Genomic DNA, 18,605 nt, shown 5'->3' with positions numbered 1-18,605 from the left:
GTCCACAAATATCCACAGGGAAGAATGATCCCTCGGTAGATTAACTGGATAAAGCACTCGACCGGAAATCGGGGGATCTGGGTTCGAATCCCGGTCAAGGCGGATGATTTTTTTCTCTGTGGATCTTTCGCACGATTGTGCATTGCGGGTGACTCCCGCATAAGTTATCACCGCGGCCACTCCCGGTATACTTTAAACTTCATGACTCGTTCACTCTTCCCATGATTTCCAAATCAATCATTCGATCAATCGATATGATATACACGATTCTTAAGGTGCACCATATGTCGAGTTGGGCCTCTTAAAAATCGTAATACATGAAAAGCCTCAACCGAACGCTTTAGAAATTCGTTTTAAGTATAGTTATGAAGTAAAAACTAGGAAGATTTTTGATCACTTTTTTGTATAATTTAGAATAAGTATTACAGTTCAGTTGATTCCTTCTCCCTTGAAACCGTCTTATGTGACCTTTGCTAAACCGATGGATTGGTTGCAGTGATCACATGCTTGCTTCAAAAATATATACATTCTTATCATTATAAAACTATTCTACCGATTAAGGTAGGTTTGCATGGAGCTTCAAAAAGAATTTCAGCAGTCTCCCCTCCCCTCAATGGCTTCCCTCTTAAAAACAAGGCCTACTATCTTTCATTCTATTTAAATATCCAATTCTTTTCCTACCTCTTCCTCTTTTACCCAACATTCTACCCTCTATCACTGTCTTCAACATGCCCATTGCCTCAAATACATGCTATAGGCGCTGTTCCCAAATATTTTACACTTTCCGAGAAATAACTGAAAACTGGCTAAAAAGTGTGCGAAATAGCCATTTCATCCTACAGTGCCATGCAGCCCTATGTGGGAAATATACCGCGAAAATCTGTGAATTACCGAATTTTGAGTTCTCGCCTCGGTTATTGCGCCCAGCCAGCATGTTCCCTGGGTTAAATTTTGGGAATCCGGCTGTTTCGCCCTCGGCCATCCTAGCCTTCTGGCCAGGGAGGGTGGCAAGTTTTCCCGCCCGAGCGCGCCATAACGTTCACATTTGCGGCCAAACCGCCGCCTCCGCTCTTCGCTTGTTTCGTGCCGCGCATTCCGCAAATTCCTGGACCGTCCGCCAGGGAACTGATTCGGCGAGAGAACGCCCCCATGCGAAGCCGAATTGTACTTCTGCTCAACGCCCCCCTTTTCAACTCTCTAGTATAAGGAGAAATAGCTTGACCCTAGGGCGAAAACCGCGCTTATATGGCGGCAGTTGTGTGTATCCATTGTCCATTACCCTCGGGGCGTGAAAAAATTAACTGCGTACCTCGGACTACGCAGATTGGTTGAGTCCATTATCACCCTCTACAACAATACACACATATTCGAGCTTCATGCACTTTGTGGGGCTCATTTCGAGCTTCAAATGCTTGCCGAAACGAGCTCTCCACGCGATTTTCTTTAACTGCCTATGATTTTAATGAGTTCGAACTTGTCATAAAATCGTTGAAGAATGCGACCTCGGATGGTTTCGCTTTACCAAGCAGATTATTGCACAACGCGTTTCGATATCTGCGCACGATTTTAAAATGCTTTAGAAAATGTTGCGTATGAATTTATTGCCGTTGAAGAAAAAGCTGTTCTACGCAGTGGACATTTTTGACGATCTTAATTAAACAAAGAATCGTCTTTTATGGAGCCCAATGAAAGTAATAGATTCCCTTTGATTGTTTATTTCTTTTTTATATTATATTTTATATTTATATTATCATAGCTGAAACTCATAATCTTATTATATTAGATGGTACATGATTTCATATAGTAGTTAAATACAATCTATTAAAAATGTTTCGTCGCCCGGAAAAACTTCATTGATAATGATACGCTTACTTCCCGCATTCTGTAATTTATTGTTATTCGCCTCATATTCTCTGCATATCGCAGTCATTATCGGTTATCAGTTCTGAGAGGTCAACGCAGCTCTCTGTGCAACACTTTTATCTGCTAACATTCCCACTGTGAAGTTTTTCTTCTCGTTTGTATCCCCCATCGAATGGTATACCCTTCGCTCATTTTTTCACTACTGTGACGTAAACAAGAGAAACTCGACCCCGGAGTGAAAAATAGAATTGAATACAATAAAATCGTTTTTTTTATTTAAGAGTGCCACCAGGGACGGCATTTTTTCATGAAGCGTTTTACCAATCACCCCAACCTGGACGTGTAATCACCCGAAATCACAATTCACAATAAAGCCAACTGTCTATGATTTTATCTATGAATCCTATTCTCTTCCGCTCCCTTCCCCGCTTTCTTCTCGTTCTTCTGTCATAATTTGAGCATCTCCTCTTAACACATATTCTCTCCATCAAATAGTTTGTCCTCTAAACGTTTGTCCTCTCCTCACCTCTGGTATTCACTCGATCTACCTTGAAAAGTGAACTAGGCGAATAACACTTAATATCTGCTACGGAAAACTGGGACTACTTTCTCCCTTTCCTGGTAACTTTGGCCCAGAGACGCATAAAGATTCATAGTTCTGTATTTTGTAATTTGCATTGAGTTATCGACTTATTCCTTGCTTCAGTTGACAGGCGAGAGAACTGGCTTCACCCGTGAATTAGTTTGGGATTTAGTACCATAGAATGGATGGAATTTAGAGCTATCTTTGATCCAACTCATGATATAGAACTAGATGTGTATGCTTTTATTAGATTGAGACAAAATTACCGCAATTCAAGATTAATTTGGCCCAAATTAAAAAAAATCTAGTTGTTAAAATGGTTAAAGATTGGAAACAGCCGTAAATTTAAGGTATATCTTTCAATAATGATAACATCTTAATACACATTGTTTTAGTAACTTTAAAATTATATAAGTTTGTTTGTTTTCTAGAAATCATTCAAAGATGTGCCAAAGTTACCCCAATTGGAGGTACTTATAGAAAACACATCGTGTCTTCAGGTTTACATTGCCTCTTTAAGTTCAATTTTCCCAGGTTTACAATACATTTACTTCTAGCTATCTCTTTAAGTAGGTAGTAATAATTGAAACAGCTGTAGTAATTTCCACATTTTTTTTTTAATCTTTCTCGACCGGTTTCAATGCATACGCATCATTTTCAAGAGCTGTCTCATTTATTTACAATCAAATATTTAAATCAATCAAGCAAACCTTATCAATTAATCAATCAACCTTATCAATTAAACAGTTTACTCTCAATTATTACTATCTATGGACTTCCACAAAATCAACTCGTCCACAATCAGTCTGATTCGTAAAGTAGTGTCGGTTATGATTGCAATCCTTTGTGTTCGCTATGGATTTTGATGGGGAGATGGAAGAGGGTTGAATACAGTGGAGCTGGAAGGCGGGTGAGGCAGGAAGACAGCTCACCCCCCCCCCCCCCCAGCACCCTCTTCTCTCCCCCGACCGAACCCTGGCGTTTATGAATAATTCCGCGGGCACTCACCGCGGGCGGACCAAACATGGCAGCACTGGCTGTTAATGACTTTACGGCACGGCTGACGCGATGCTGCTTGAGGGAAGAAAGTCCCAGCTCCCAAGAGCCATCTACGAAGCCAATACAATGTTGTGCGTCGAAGCTCTCTTCTAGCGGCCTTATAGGTAAACTTCAGCGATTGCTGGCTCTCGAAGCAGCCGCTAAATGTGCCGTGGCACGAACCGGGTTGATGAAAAGTTACTTTGTCCTTAGGGTGAAGGTGAAAAAATTGAGTTGTAGTTATGGTTGTGGCCGTGTCGATAACAGAAGCCAATAGAGGAAAGTGATGGCATCATAAACCACGTCATGTACTTAGTATGTTGACTAACCAATCAATTCATGCTGAAATTGATGCATTTTAAGGCTTTGTCTGGAACACAATTTCATCGGAATTGGCTTTTTTTTATTATTGGCCTGAGTAGTTTTAAGCTTATGAAATTGCAGGATTTATCCTTATGAGGCTTCTTTGTTTTATTTTTAGAATATATTATTTACAATTCACTTAGTCGTTTACTGTCAAAACGGCTCATCAAATCAACTTTTTGATAAAATTTTGCTAACGTTTGGTAGAGTCTGTAAATATTTGGAAGCTTCAAGTAGAGTTTTAAAAATACGAGGGGTACCCAAAGGATTTTAGGCGAAATTTAGGAGCTGGCAATAGCGAGATAATTAATACTATTTTTCACAAAAATTTAACTGAGTTCGTTTTTGTCCAGTGGTGCCTCTTGAAGCCGTGTTGCGGAGGTCTACCAAGACTGAGGTGAGTGGTTTAGGGATTCAAACCCTCAACCTGAAAATGTTGGGTAGTGCAGTAAACCCTTCCCAATTGAGTGCCATCCACGGAATGGGAATAGATTCGAAGTCGCAAGATACCCGAAGGCTACGTGTTAGGCTTAGATTGCTTAAGAAATCAAGAACAGTTACGTGTCAGAGCGGCATGGAGAATATCATATTATAACTGCATCGTATTTTCAGACCCAGCTGCAAAGGTAAAATTATTATTAAAGTTTTCCACCGGTCGAGGTAGATTTACAAGGTGCATTTTGCAAATTATTTAGGTCTGTCTCTATTCACAACCTGAACTACCCTTCTCTATTCACTATAAGGCCTACTCCCTTTCGTTGTATCTGAAAATCCTTTTATATCCTTTCTCCCCCAACTTTTACCTAACTTACGCGAGGCACGTTCTTGCTCAATCTGACGTGTGTACGAAGGCGCATTCAAAATTTCGTCGTGTAAAGCAGTGAGAACACTTGCGAGAATGCGTGGAAGTGAGATGGCAAAATAGCCCCTGTTCTAATTTAGTACATGAATTCGCGCAGTTCCACACCATTTTAGAAATGAATGCAGTTCTAACCTGCGCAATTCCGTGCCCCGAGAAAAACGGCCTTAACAATATTTGCAGCAACTCCGCCCCCGCTCAATACCTTCTTGCTCTATCCAAACTTCCTATATTCTTCGTATTTCATCAACAAGATGCGTATCCTCACCGGCCAAGTCTAATATTTAGTCGTTCCCTTCATCGCTGTCCAATTCGCAGTCTCCATTCTCCACACCCGCACATTTTGATCTCAAACGATGTAAAACGAGGTATTTTTTTCCAAATAAATGGTTAAGAAATTCGTTTTCCCCCTGGCATTGAAGGGCTTTAATAAATGTTACTTCTACATAAAACCCTGCAAGCCTCCTCTAGGGTGTTTGGTGGGGGGTGATAAATCACCAGGATGCAGCATAGAAGAGGATTCCCACATGCACACCTTACGGTCGTAAAAATGTTGTGCATACTAACAGAATGTTATTCCACATTCCTACAATGGTAAACGTTGCTTAGTAATCATGAAGGCTATCTGCCTATGAATCTGGAACATGCCAAACATGCCGTTGAGGTCGTTTCACATGGGACTCGGAATTGCACAGGTTAGAACAGCATTAATTTCTAAAATGGCGTGGAATTACGCGAGTGCACGAAAGAAATTAGAACAGGGGCTATATTTCCATCTCACTTCCACGCATTCTCGCGCACGTGTTCTAGCAGATCACCACTTTACACGGCGCAATTTCCACTGCGCCTTCGTGCAAAACTTCAGATTGCGCGATGAGGTGTCCCGAGTAAAACTACTTTTAGAAATACTAGAAAGGATAGATACTACACGGATAGAAGAATAGATAACTCAGTAGGCTACACTACAAGTAAACTAATCTATTACTAATTAAACGTTAGGTTGAGCTGAGGCTGTCGTGTCCTCTGAACGCGAGCCTGATTGTTTTTTAATACTGCACGGTTTAACGGCTGGTGTCTTGACAATTCCTACCGCAAGCCTATTGTTGCCACTTGCTTAGTTAATTCGTAGATCTACACTCCAACTAGTGAACCTTCCCTAAAACCTTTTCTGCCCACGGATTTGCGGACTGTTGAATCTCTATAACCAAGGGACATTTACTTTTGAAAAATTCTCCGAGGATAACCTGCGTTGTGTGAGCATCCTTCCTTTTCCGCTGATTGTCTCGCGGAACGGGTGGATATATGCATGCTCTTCTTGGGTTCGCTCCGCAAAGCGGAAGGCCGTCGCAGGTGAGGGAGGCGAACAGCAAGTGCAGGCAGGCCGCCGCTGTTTCACCGGCGATGCATGGACGATGCAGTGGATGCGGAGGAGCGGAGCTTTGTGCGAAATGAGATTCCGGGTCGATGAAGTTAGGGAGGCCCAAAGCGGGCGGCGTTGGCGGCGGCGTTTCCGCTAAATAACCGAATGTCTATAGTAACACGCGAAGTAGGGACCCATTCGTACGCAGTCGGGAGACTCGAGGTGGCGCAGAGTGGGCTGAAATCGAAAAAAGCTGGACAAAACCTCGAAAACGATTTTTTTAGTATGGAATTTGAAACTCTGCACAGTTATTGTCTATATATAAGTGCATTTTTTGACGCAAACCGTTTTTCATTATTATTAAAGTATTCTACCGATTAAGGTAGGTTTCCATGGAGTGCTTAAGAAGAATTCTGGGAGCCTCCCCTTCCATCATGCACTTCCCTCTTCAATGCACAATAACACCTAGTACCTTTCATTCTATCTAAAAATCCTATTCTTTTCCTTCCTCTCCGTCGTTTACCTAACATTATTCCCTCTAACACTGTTTTCAATATCTCATCCCCGCTAAGTACTCGCTCCATCCATACCTTCTATCTCCTCCGTATCTCATCTAAAAGCTGCCTCTCCTCACCCACCATGTCCAGCACATCGTCGTTCCTCCTCCTCTCCGTCCACTTCACCTTCTCCATTCTTTGCCAAACCCACACCTTAAATGCCTTCAATCTTCTCTCGTCTTCTTTCCTCGGTGTCCACGTTTCCGCACCGTAGAGAGCTACACTCCAGATCAAACTCTTCACTAACCTTTTCTTTAAACTCTTACACGATCCATTCAGAAGCTCCTTGTTAGGCTACTTTTTTAAACAATTTACTTGGCCTCAAAGTTGAACAAATTTCGCAAAAATTGTCCGCATTGAATTTTTTTCAAAATGCAGCATTTTAAAACTAATCCCACACCTTCTGTAGTAATTCAACAGCCACAAAAATTTGCAATATAATTAAGCGGTACGATACAAAATGGCGGACCCTGTCTTTCGTCGAAATCTTGTGTTCATTTGGAATTATAAATAAGGGATCACCGAGTTACCTCGAGATATTTACACCACGTATACAGCAAAGCATGCCGGCTGTGATGCGTAAAGGAGAATTGCGACGACTGGCGACGCCGAAATTAAGATCGATTTTTCGAGCGTGCGGCACAGTCCGAGCTCGCTGCTCCACGTGGAATATTGTGCTCCACAGATGTTGGGAATTGAATGTTTTAAAGCAGATTTATTGTGTAAAAGCTATTATATATTAGTGCCACATTTATTTTCTATTTTGTATAAGGTAATTTCTTCGCTGCATTGCGATATTTATTGCCGATGCGATACAAAATGGTGGACCCTGTTTTCTGCCATTGCAGTTCCCACCGTGCTCGTCAATATATGTGCCGAATTAGCAAGTTCCTGGGCATTAAGGAATAAAAAAGCAGGATTAAGTCATCGTCTACTTATAGAGATTACATGAGAAGGATAAGTAGAAACAGTAGACTTGATATAGCTAGAAATGATACATTGATGAAGATGATGCAATTGGTAAAAGATGTAACCAAGGAGGTAGAGAGGAAGCAACAACTTAGTATCCATGGTAAAATATATATATTGTAGAAGGTAATTTCCACACTGTTATATAAAACTCCACTACGGGCTATGGTTTCGACCATCTATGTAATTTTCAAGATGAATGTATGGCATAGAATGTCGAAACCATGGTCAGTAGAGGAGTTTTATATTAAAGTGTTGAATTTAGCATTTGTAGTTTATATTTTATCATGGATATATCGCATTTCCACCACATCAACCCTGTAACGATATTATACAACTACTCTGGTTCGGCGATGTTAACAGGATGTTTAACACGAGACGGCCCAAGAAAATATTGGAGCGTAGACCTTCAGAAAAACTGAAGAAAGGAGAAAAGAGATAAATGGAGACAGGGAATACAGAGAGCAATGTCATGGCAGAGACTAAGTGCCGGAACACGAAGATAGTCGTTAAGAACCTGCTTATTTGTGCGAAAAATCTAGGGAGAAAAAATAATTCGCCTTGACCGGGGTTCGAATCCGGTCAAAGTTATCGGTCCGAATGATTTTTTTTACTCTGGATTTTTCGCGATTTGTGCATTGCGGGTGATTCCGTGAAGTGATCACCGTGGCTAGTCCTCGTATACTTGAATTAACCTGCTGTATGTATATTGAAATGTGATTCATTTTTAGGAAGTTGAAACTGTCTTCACATGAGATATTATGTGGGTTGCCTTACGTGTTGTTTTATTGTGAAAAGCAGCAAATAATAGAAACGTTTCAGTGTTCCTCTTCAGTCCTAAATTCGATCTGACGAATAAAGCTGGAATGATTCATGAACAGTTATGTTGTCACTTAATGAAAAACAATGCGGAAGAAAACCCAAGAGACGAGAATACGTAAGTTGAGCTGTTTTATGTGGTAGTTTCTCTAAAAAGCTACAATTTTCATGCTAATTAACATTCTAAGAAGCAATGGTTTATATTATTTTTTTGTGGTCCAAAAAGTCCGCCACGTTTCATCAAATGCAAACTGGTTCTGTTAATTCATTATTCAGTTTCTCATCTATCTTATTGCATTATTCTTAACATTTCCAAACCTCAATATTTATGTGTGTAACTCCGTAACTAATTTTTGTGTGTCTCCGTAACTTCGAATGCGTGTAAAAGGTTACTCTGCAAGGGTAATCTTGAGCTTATTCATTACATACTGTCTTCGTAGTGACATAAAAAACATTGTTGGGATGAGAAACTTATAAAGTTCTAGAGATATCGACTTCCCTTCAGGAAACTCAACTGTTTTTATGGAGACTTGAGGAAGGAAGCCTTAAAGGTTGCCTCCATTTCGCTGCTGAAAAACTTTATACGCTGCGCATTGCGAGAAAATTAACCAATGTTCACCGAAAACTGATTATCTTGTCAGCGTTTTATCATTGAAACGCTGGCGAAACAAAGAATTCAAGAGCTTGAATTACTTACAGCCTTGGAGCCATTTTCCGGAGAAAAATACAAGGCAAGGAAACCGCTAAGATGCATGAGCAGGCAATTATTTTCAATAGTTAAATCTGCATGAATAAGATGGGAATATTAAAAAATAATTAAGGAGACAGGCGCTCGAGAAAGCTCCATTCGTAGAGTATCGTTTATTCACGAGCAGGAAAACAAAGCATCATGCTTCATCATAAATAAATCTTTAATAAAACATTTTTTTAATTCTTGCGAAAAGGAGTTACATTATTCAAGTGGATGAACTCGAACTTGAATATTTCTTTAATTGAGAGACTGCACGTGTTCACGAGAGACGCAGATCACTCCAGAGTCAAGGATTTGAGATTAAATTCTGATGTAAAACTCTATATTGGCTTTTCATTGTGATTCACACGGGAAGAATGGAGTTTCCTGATTGATATGTCTCCGTTCATTCGCATTCTTGAAAAATTTGTATCTATTATAGATATCGTTGCACACAGTAAAATATATTTTTTAGTGTGAATATATCTCTCCTACATTATTATGGATTCTTAGTTTAAGCGGCGATGATTATTAACGTTAATCTACCTTATCTAAGGAGAAAGACGCCATGGTTCTTAAATTGGCTATTAGTTGACCGCATCTGTATTTTGGCAAATATTTTTACTCCTTATCGTTTACAAACTTTGAAGGAATAAATTGTTCACAGATTGCTAAATATTGGTTTAGCCTGAATGAAAAAAAAATCATTTTTAAGTTAAAATTATTTATATTTAACATCGCACAAACGGAAGACTTACCTCAGGCATTGATGAGATCAAACAATAGTTATTTTCTTGGTTTAATGACTTAGTCTACCGTGTCAATTACATAATTAAATGATACTAATGACGATTGTTCACTTAGAAGAAGCATTTTCAAAATCACCAATACCCTTAGGTTTAGATTAGTGCTGGAAGGATGAATATCCACTGGTATGATGCGCACTGTCTGCTGCAACCATTCAATTCTTCGTTTCGCCGTGTTTCACCGTTTTTATCCCTTCAATACACCTATCTATACATCCCTAGGCCTTCGTCCTCATTTTCATGGAGTAAATTTCACTAAAATGCAACTACCTAACCAATATTGCTTGCAGTGTTGACTTTTCCCTGAGTTCTCAATTTTAATTTCACCACCCGATAAAACTCTCGCCCATAATTAAGGTCGCCATGCATAAGATACCACGTATACCTTTTGCATGATTTATCAGCGAGTGCTGGCATCAGCGAAGAACGCTAAGGGAACCCAAGCCTGATGAAACCCTGAGAGATATTCGTTCCCTGGAACCCTTAGCAAAGTGCACTACCCCCTAAAAACCGGAAAAGTTCAGCGGAGGGGAGTCTCACCAGGGTGCATCAGGAATTTATGCATCGGCCCGCGAGAGGGCTGAATAATGTTTATGACGACGCCGTGGATAGGCCAGAGCGGGAAAGAAATACGGCGTTAATTCCTGGTGAGCGATGATCGGCAATGAAAACTATTAACCGTCCGAGACTTCAAAAACTAGCGGACCAAACGCAGAGGGGAACCGCCGTAAATTAAACGCAGGTGGATTCTCTCTCTGGCCTTGTCGGTAGATTTATGCACCGGGTGATTAAATAACTTTTAAATTACTTCATTAATTTACACCCCCCCCTTCTCTCCCTCCCCGTAATGTATTCAGCGCTGTTTTCCCCGCTGTGAAGAGCCCTGAAAGATCACCCGTGGAAAAGCCTAGGTGCTCTTCAGTGAAAAGAGAGACGTACACTAAATACCAGGGCGCAGCTCGTAGTCAAAGCAATTAAGAAATCATGCCTTTTAGTGGGCGTTGAATAAGAAGAAGGCATACTTAGTCAGCAAATTAAGGCGTATAGCTTTTATTCTTTTCGGAAGATCCGGTTTCGTATCTCGGTCAAGGAAAATGATCTTTCCTCTTTGAAATTTTGGAACCCTATGCGCACTAGTAGGTCTCCCCGCAACGCAAAATTGGGGAACGTCTCGCCAACCTTTTCTTAATATTCCTTTTTTCGAGAATTAGTCCCATCCCACTCGAAAACCCTCCTTTAATTTCGCAATTTACTTGTGTAAGTTTTCAACCAAGGATAATGACTATGCTATTGAGCCACAATCGGTCTGGACAGGAGCAGCCATTGGCTCTCACGGGTCAGCAAAAGCTTTAATTGATTGTCTGTTCATCTAAATCGTTGTTGCTGTTTAGCTTCTTCAGGTTAAGAGTGGTAAATACAGACTCAGGATCTTTAAACAGAGCAACCTTTTTCCAGGCTGTCTTGTGAAATAGATTATTTATTATTTATCCAATAGATTTCCATTTAATCCAAAAAACAGTCTAGAAAACTTTTTATATTTGATTTCTTAACAAGGGGTTAAATAATAAAGTGTGACAAGAAATATTGAGAAAAAAACACTCCGATATCACGTTTTATTTCACTTAAATGACCATTTTATCCGCTGTTTTTCAAATTTATGGAAGGAGTAAAAGGAAGAGGGGTTCAGAGAGGAAATATTCTGATGGCGGTTGTAAATGATGATTACTTGTCATTCAAGTACCTAAATGCGTGGAAAACGAAGGTGGGGTACTGATAATTGAAGTTAAGGAAATAATTTTGAGATTTCGATGAGTTGGTTTCCTACCCTTGAATCATTTGCTGTTATATTCTGCAACAATTCTGTATTGCTGTTATATTTGCCGGCCTCGGTGGCAGCGGGGAAACGTTCTCGCCTGCCAAACAAGAGGTCGCGGGTTCGAGTCCCGCCTGGGTAGGTTTCCCCGGTCCAGGCATGGTTGTTTGTGTACGTTTACTTGTTACATTTGTTGAATACCCTGGTATAAAATCGCCAATAAGAGCTGTATCCGGTGGTTTGAGTATAAAATAAAATAAAAAAACAAAAAAAAACAAGTAACTCATGGGCACTGGTATAACTTCAGGTAGTTGATAGTAACTGCGTGTTATGTATTATTTCCCTCTGCACTTTCACAGGATGCCTCATAATTTTCAAGGCGCCTCTTTCTCATAGCTTACAACAAAAACAAGTAAATTCGGAGAGGACAAGGCACTAAAAAAAAAACAGTACAAAAACTTTAGTTTCTAAACCCAAATTATCACAGGGGGGTTGGTGGAGAGCAGGATCCAGCAAACTTTTCCTTGTGCGAATGGAGAAACGCCCTCGCCAAAACTTTAAACGATGCTACAGTCACGGGCACAGTAAACACTCGGGCTTAAAACTAGAAACTGGATGCCTGGAGTTTGAGAAACTACGCCGTGGCAACTGTGTGGTTTCTCCCTCCCGCTAGCCACTCTCACTTCCGCACCTAGAATGAGGAAGGAGATTAATCTGTGCCTATCTTAGTGCTAAAGAGACGGTTTTGTGTCGCGGGGAAATTCAGTGAAAACTCGCTTACAACGATCACGCAAGTAACGAAATCTCGCCCATAACGCGTTGAGCTCCCGGTCATTCGGACTTTCCATTGATCGCCATTGTTAACTTTTCCGCGAGTGATGCTTTTGGATGATACGAAATCCCTGCTGTTACAAACTATTGTTTGGTCCCTTGGAGAATTATTTCCTTTTTCATAAAGATATCAAAGCCGTCCTCGCTACTTAACCGTTCCTTACCTTAGCTGTTTTCACGGGCGTCAATCACCACATAGTTCATGATGATTCATAACCGTTCGCATTACACAATGGTTCATCACATATAGTTGTACTGTTGATCTTAAAATACTTTCCTTCGCCGCCGTTTGATGGAAATGGTGTGACGATGGTTAATTGTTACGGATCTGTTGCATAAATATTAAAGACGATTTACGGAATATTATCCGGCAATCCTGTGATTTATCCGTTACTATGGGTATAAATAAATACCGTTTATAACAAAATGGAACGACGGTCCCCTGAAATTCGTTATGAGCGACTTTTACTGCATATTTGAAAGGTCATTAGCGCTTTAAAACATCATCAGTTATCATTCTCAGCTCTTCTTTTGCTGATCTAGGTAAACGTCTGAAACATGTTCATCCCATCCGTAAAACACAACGAAATAAATACTTCTAATTTTCCGCTATTATAAAATTTATTACGACCTAGGCTTCAAATCGTCAAGATCACCTATAAGGTGATGTAATAGCATTTAAACCTAGGTCGTAACAAATTTTATTATCGTGGAAAAATGCTAGTACTTATTGCCATATGGAAAAAATCCACTCCATCAAGCTTGGATCTTCGGATGTCATACATAACTCCTCTATTTTTTCTTCATAAAGACCATTCTCTTGGATAGAATGCCCTTGTCAGTGTATGTACAAAATCTGGTATGTTGGGTAACTGGTCAGGGAATGGTATAGTGATGTCAACTGTCGATACAATGCTTTCCAAATTGCCATTACATTATTTGACTCGAGGAATTAAGGGGTAGAGGTATGTTTGAAATGTTCAATATATCCTTGACGATCCTTGATATATCCCTGACACATTGCAATCGCATTCATACCTTTGATATTTCATGGAAATTAAATACTGCGGATAAAATATTTACTTAAAATTATAAGCTACAATCGATGGAATAATGAACTGAAAAATTATTTTTTAAATGTAAAAATGGAATTTAATGACAAGGACTTTGAGAGCATTATCATGGGGGTAAATTTTTGAAACTGCATTAATAGTTGAAGCCAAAAGGTACACTATATCTTGGTTTTAATATTTCTTTTACACATCTTTTTCCCTTCGCAGGCTTAAGCATCTATTATTATTTGATAGCATCCTTGTGTCATTAAAAGGGTCTTGGGTTTTTCGTAGACCCAAACGTTGGATAAGCCGTCGATTTAAAAGAAAGCTTTTAGCATTCCTTAGCACGAACATAATAAGTTTTACGGAAAAAAAAGCTAGAAAAAATACTTATAAATGTGATAATAACAAATCGTCCCCTCAGCAAGTAGGTTTTCTCATTAAAATTTTACCTACATAATTTCTTTCACATAATCAGTGATTTAACATTGATGCAAATTGAGCACTTAAGAGGCTATATTTCTAACCGTGCGTTATTTACAATGACCCAATGACCTACTTTGATGAAAATGTTTGTAACATAAATGGAGATATTCACGAGTAGTCCTGAAATATTAGTATAAAGTTGACAGAGTGAGGTAGAGGTTATGGCTCATTTAACCGTAGTCAGCAAGAAAAAAAACCCTGTGAAATATTTCAGAATAAATGTATTACTTTCGAATTACTCATAAAGAAGTATTTTATAATTTTATGTCTACAAAACCGTAAATGATGAATGGCTAATGACGTTTATGCGTGCTAAAACAATGGAATGTTAAAAAAAAACTCGGTATTGAAGTGCGAATTGTACATTCCCGGTGTCGAGAAAATGTGTGATGCAAAAAATTTGATTTCGACAGGACGAGATTTCGGGACGAGTAGGTAACCTCGGCAATTCAAGCAAATCCAATTTAATGAACGAAAAATCCACGAAAAACAAAATCGGAAAGAAATGAGAATAACGAGTTCGGTCCCTGAAAACGTTCTCCAATGCCACGCGAAGCCTGAAGAACGCCGAATCTCGAGGCGAGCTGATGAGCTGCAGTAATAATGCCAACTGAACAGAAAAAAACGAATATAGGGAAACAAGTGGAATTTTTTAAAAATTAAAAAAAAAACATTCGCGGAAAACGGAAAAGTTTCCGATCTCGGAGCGCGCGCGGACAATTCGAGCGTCTAAAATCGAGAGTTAAAAAAAAAAAAAAAAAAAAAACCGTAAGCACACACTTGTGAATCACAAGTTCTGAGGGACAGAGATAGAAAGAGATGCATCGAGAGGAAGATATTTTTTAATCCCCTCCAACCCCCAAACCTTAATTCTACGAGCACCTACGAAGTCTCCCCGGCGGAAACGTACAGCTTGTCGAATGGGGAGCAAGCACTGCGATAAAACTTTATCCCAAACTTCCCCTTTTGCCCCTTCCGTGCCCCCGACTTTTCCCCCTCCCCCCAGCGGTGGTTCTTGCGAGGAGGAAGAAGGGCTATCTGGAGCGTAAAAGCCTGAACTAGTTCGCCGAGAATTTTAAGCAAGCTTCGCATTAAAGATGGATGAAGCGATGAAGAAGTATAGGGAATGAGTGAGGGTTTGGGTTGGGCAAGGTAGGAATCTCAGGGGAGGGGGGGCGAGGCTAATTCAGTTCAGTTCTGAGCGTTGGGAAGGGAGGGGGGAAGACTGTAAACATCCAGAGAGAGCAGACAATTCAGGTTGGGATGAGCTAGTGGGGAGGGGTAGGGTTAAATACAAGAAAAAAAAGAATGGGGCGCCACTCGGATAGACTTTATGGGGTACTCCAATGGCCGTTGGGGAAAAATTGAAAAACAAGCTTAGCGCGAGGAGGAAAAAATGAATCGTAACGAGATGGCATAACGTGTGAGTGAAGGGGTTTTGCAGGAAATAGCCGGGAGCCGTGCCGTCGCTAGAGTTGGCACGTAGAGATGACGACGACCTCGGTTGAATGAATTACGACTACTTGTCTTTCAGCATGGATAATCCCCTAACGCCTTAGATCAATGTTTCTGCGAGCTTGGAAGGACCTAGTCTTTGGGATTTAACAAGTAGGTGCATGGGGTGGAAATCCCTCCATCATAAAGAAAGGCGTCTTGAAAAGGAGGTAAAAATGTGAATAGTAAGTGTATATATGTATAAAAGCAATATCTTGACTATGGGACTCTTTTCCGTCTATCAGCACTAGGGCATGTTTTCTTCGTAAGATCCCTGTTAACTGATGAGTTCATTCAAAGTCATATACAGATAAATTTTGATGATAATAATAGCTTCAGTTTCTTGTACTCTGCTACACTTGGTAGTTAATATCTTATTCTATGCTTACATCTATTATGCTAAGTTTTCAGCTAAATAGTATCTTTCAACGATAAAAAGCTGCGCTGGAGTGTGTAGAATGCTATGTTTTCAATGAATATGTTTCAAAATTACCGTTATTTTCAGCTTTTTGATATAACCATAGCTCTATTTTCATTTAACTGTTTCATTTCACTTTGAACCCATGTTTATTTTTTTAATTTTAAATTTGAAATCCTACCTCGAAGCAATTTTTATGTTCTACCTATCATTAAAAGGAAAAATATATAGGATATTATAGTCAAAAAAGGCCGTAGAAATGAGATAATTAATTTGCATTAACCTCTGATGATAAAAAATTGACACATGTGATTAATTTATTCCTTGTTTCACATTTACGTTAGTGTATAAACAAAGAAATAAATTCGGTGTGTTAGGTAATGAGTTACAATCTCTATACTTCATGCATTTTTGGGTTCTCCTGAAAACTTAAAGAGGCCTTAACACTTCCACTCGATTGGTTTTTTTGTTAATATACTACAAGTTTAAAACTTATGTTGGTTTCTTGAAAGCTTCGGAATGAATTATATGTATTGACTCTGGTTCGTATATTCCAGTCCTCGAATTTGGCAGTTTAACCCGCTATTTTCTCCGATACAATATTTTAATTCACGCGAAACTGGCAGATTTTTAAAAATATTTACTCTAATTTCGTGCTACAGTATAAACACTGCATATAGTAAGGAAAGCTATTTGTGATGTTGTAAGTACTACATTCAAAACCTTGTTCGGAAAACCCTGCATGAGGTTTGACTTGGAAGAAGATGGCTTTTTGGAGTTACTGTTGGCATACCTGACCGGCAATTGGGAGATTCGAGTTCGTATCCCGGCTAAGGCTAGTGATTTTTATTGCAAGTACCATCCTTAGTGTAAATGATAAAGAAAGATATCGTACTGGCCACTAAAATTTATTTCACCGCTCTGCAACACGTGTTGGCCTGAAATCATCGTCAGATACCTCGAATCATTCAACCCAATCGAAGCACGTTTTGTAGAGCTGTGAAATGAATTAAGGTACCATATTTTTTACCATTTGATATGTTGTTTTACGATATTTCTCCGTAAAAGGTTAACTTGTTGTAAATGATTGCGTTAGTTATATACGAATTTAACTTCATCTAGGAGGACATAATGAAATCTGTCTGGAGGAGGATGAATGCGAGAATTAATTTGTCTGACGTTTCCGTATAATTCTAAATTCATATCTATAATGATGTTTTCGCATGTTTTTCTATTCACAGATCGAGGCGGAAAGGCCGCTTTGCTGCTGAGAATCGAACCCGTGCGCCCTGGACGAGATGACGCTTCGTACGAGTGCGTGGCTGAGAATGGAGTCGGTGACGCCGTCAGCGCGGAAGCGATGCTCACCGTCTACGACAGTAAGTGCACATTCTCTCTCATTTTATTCCGTGGATGACTCCTTCCGTGCCGGCACTATTTGGGCGTGATGTGGAAAGGACATCAGTGCTTATGATTGAACATGTTTACTCAGCAGTTTGCATATTAAAAAGGTTTACCATTGGTACAGTAGAGGAAACAATATGTGTTTCAGTACTTGCGACAATACATGTCTCAAATGAAACTCTAGCGATAGATTCGTGCCATCACAATAGGATATTGGGAGAATACCTGGTATTATGTGAGGCAAGAAATGATGAAAGTTCTTAGTTGAGATTTATTTTGACAGTACGCGTATCGTTGTCACAAACATGTTGTTGTAATGTCAAAATAGAACTCAGTGGAAATATTTCTGTGTCCAATTTCACTAATATTGAGAGAAGGTAGGTGAGAATACGATTTTGACGTCTTGCAATGTAACTGTTTATTTATTCTTAGGATAATAAAATAAATCTCAGCAGTTAAAATTTTTTGACTTATTCAAAGAAATCGTAAAATAGTCGTGTATTTCTGGAGAGGTTTCAGGACTCCAATATGAATATGAACTTATCATTTTTGTCAGCCGCGTCATTGCCAAAACCTGAGATGATTTCTTTGTTCTCATGTTAAAATATTGCAGTAAATCTAAAGTGGTCAGTGATTTTGACCACATGTATCTCAAGTACGCCATGAAGCAACTCTTCTATAGATTATATCACCCGGTGACCTAATAAAACCCTCTGCTCCGTGGTAGAGATTGAAATATTTTTTTTCCGGGCGGGACTTGATTGGGGGCTTTCTACGCTCTTAGAAAAATATGATGATTTCAAGTACCTATTTCAAAATAATAATCCCTGTATCAGTCGAATCCACGTCAAAAACTGTAGATTATTATTTGTTAATCCTCAAAAAGACTATTTCGAAAACAGGACCTATTCCGATTCCAAAGGCCAGCACATTTTTATATTCATATTTGTGTAGGCCGAGATTATTTGGAAATGAGAAGAGCTTTTAAGTACCGTTTCATTGACTCTCTGTCCAGCACGTTTATCGTTTTATTCCCTCTCTCGACTTTTTCAACTTGCCCCTCTAAATATTGATGCCATGGGAACCAGTCTTTTTATTCATTATTTAAAATTAAAAACTCTTGAAAAATCCGGTTGTTTGAACTGCTACCATATCCT

At 39.5% G+C, this 18,605-nt stretch overlaps 1 protein-coding gene across 5 annotated transcripts in view; it reads left to right on the top strand.

The window, feature by feature from the left end:
• LOC124167275 (tyrosine-protein phosphatase Lar) overlaps positions 1–18,605 on the top strand; it is a 947,012-nt gene that overhangs the window by 575,888 nt on the left and 352,519 nt on the right. For all 5 annotated transcript variants that reach the window (XM_046545185.1, XM_046545186.1, XM_046545184.1 and 2 more), the window contains exon 4: positions 17,286–17,423. In XM_046545185.1, coding sequence (XP_046401141.1) covers positions 17,286–17,423 — 138 coding nt within the window. The remainder of the gene's footprint in view (positions 1–17,285; positions 17,424–18,605) is intronic.

The sequence above is a fragment of the Ischnura elegans genome, chromosome 10 (assembly GCF_921293095.1).
Source record: "Ischnura elegans chromosome 10, ioIscEleg1.1, whole genome shotgun sequence".
In the NCBI taxonomy this organism is placed as follows: domain Eukaryota; kingdom Metazoa; phylum Arthropoda; class Insecta; order Odonata; family Coenagrionidae; genus Ischnura; species Ischnura elegans.
This window is presented reverse-complemented; position numbering and strand designations above follow the sequence as displayed.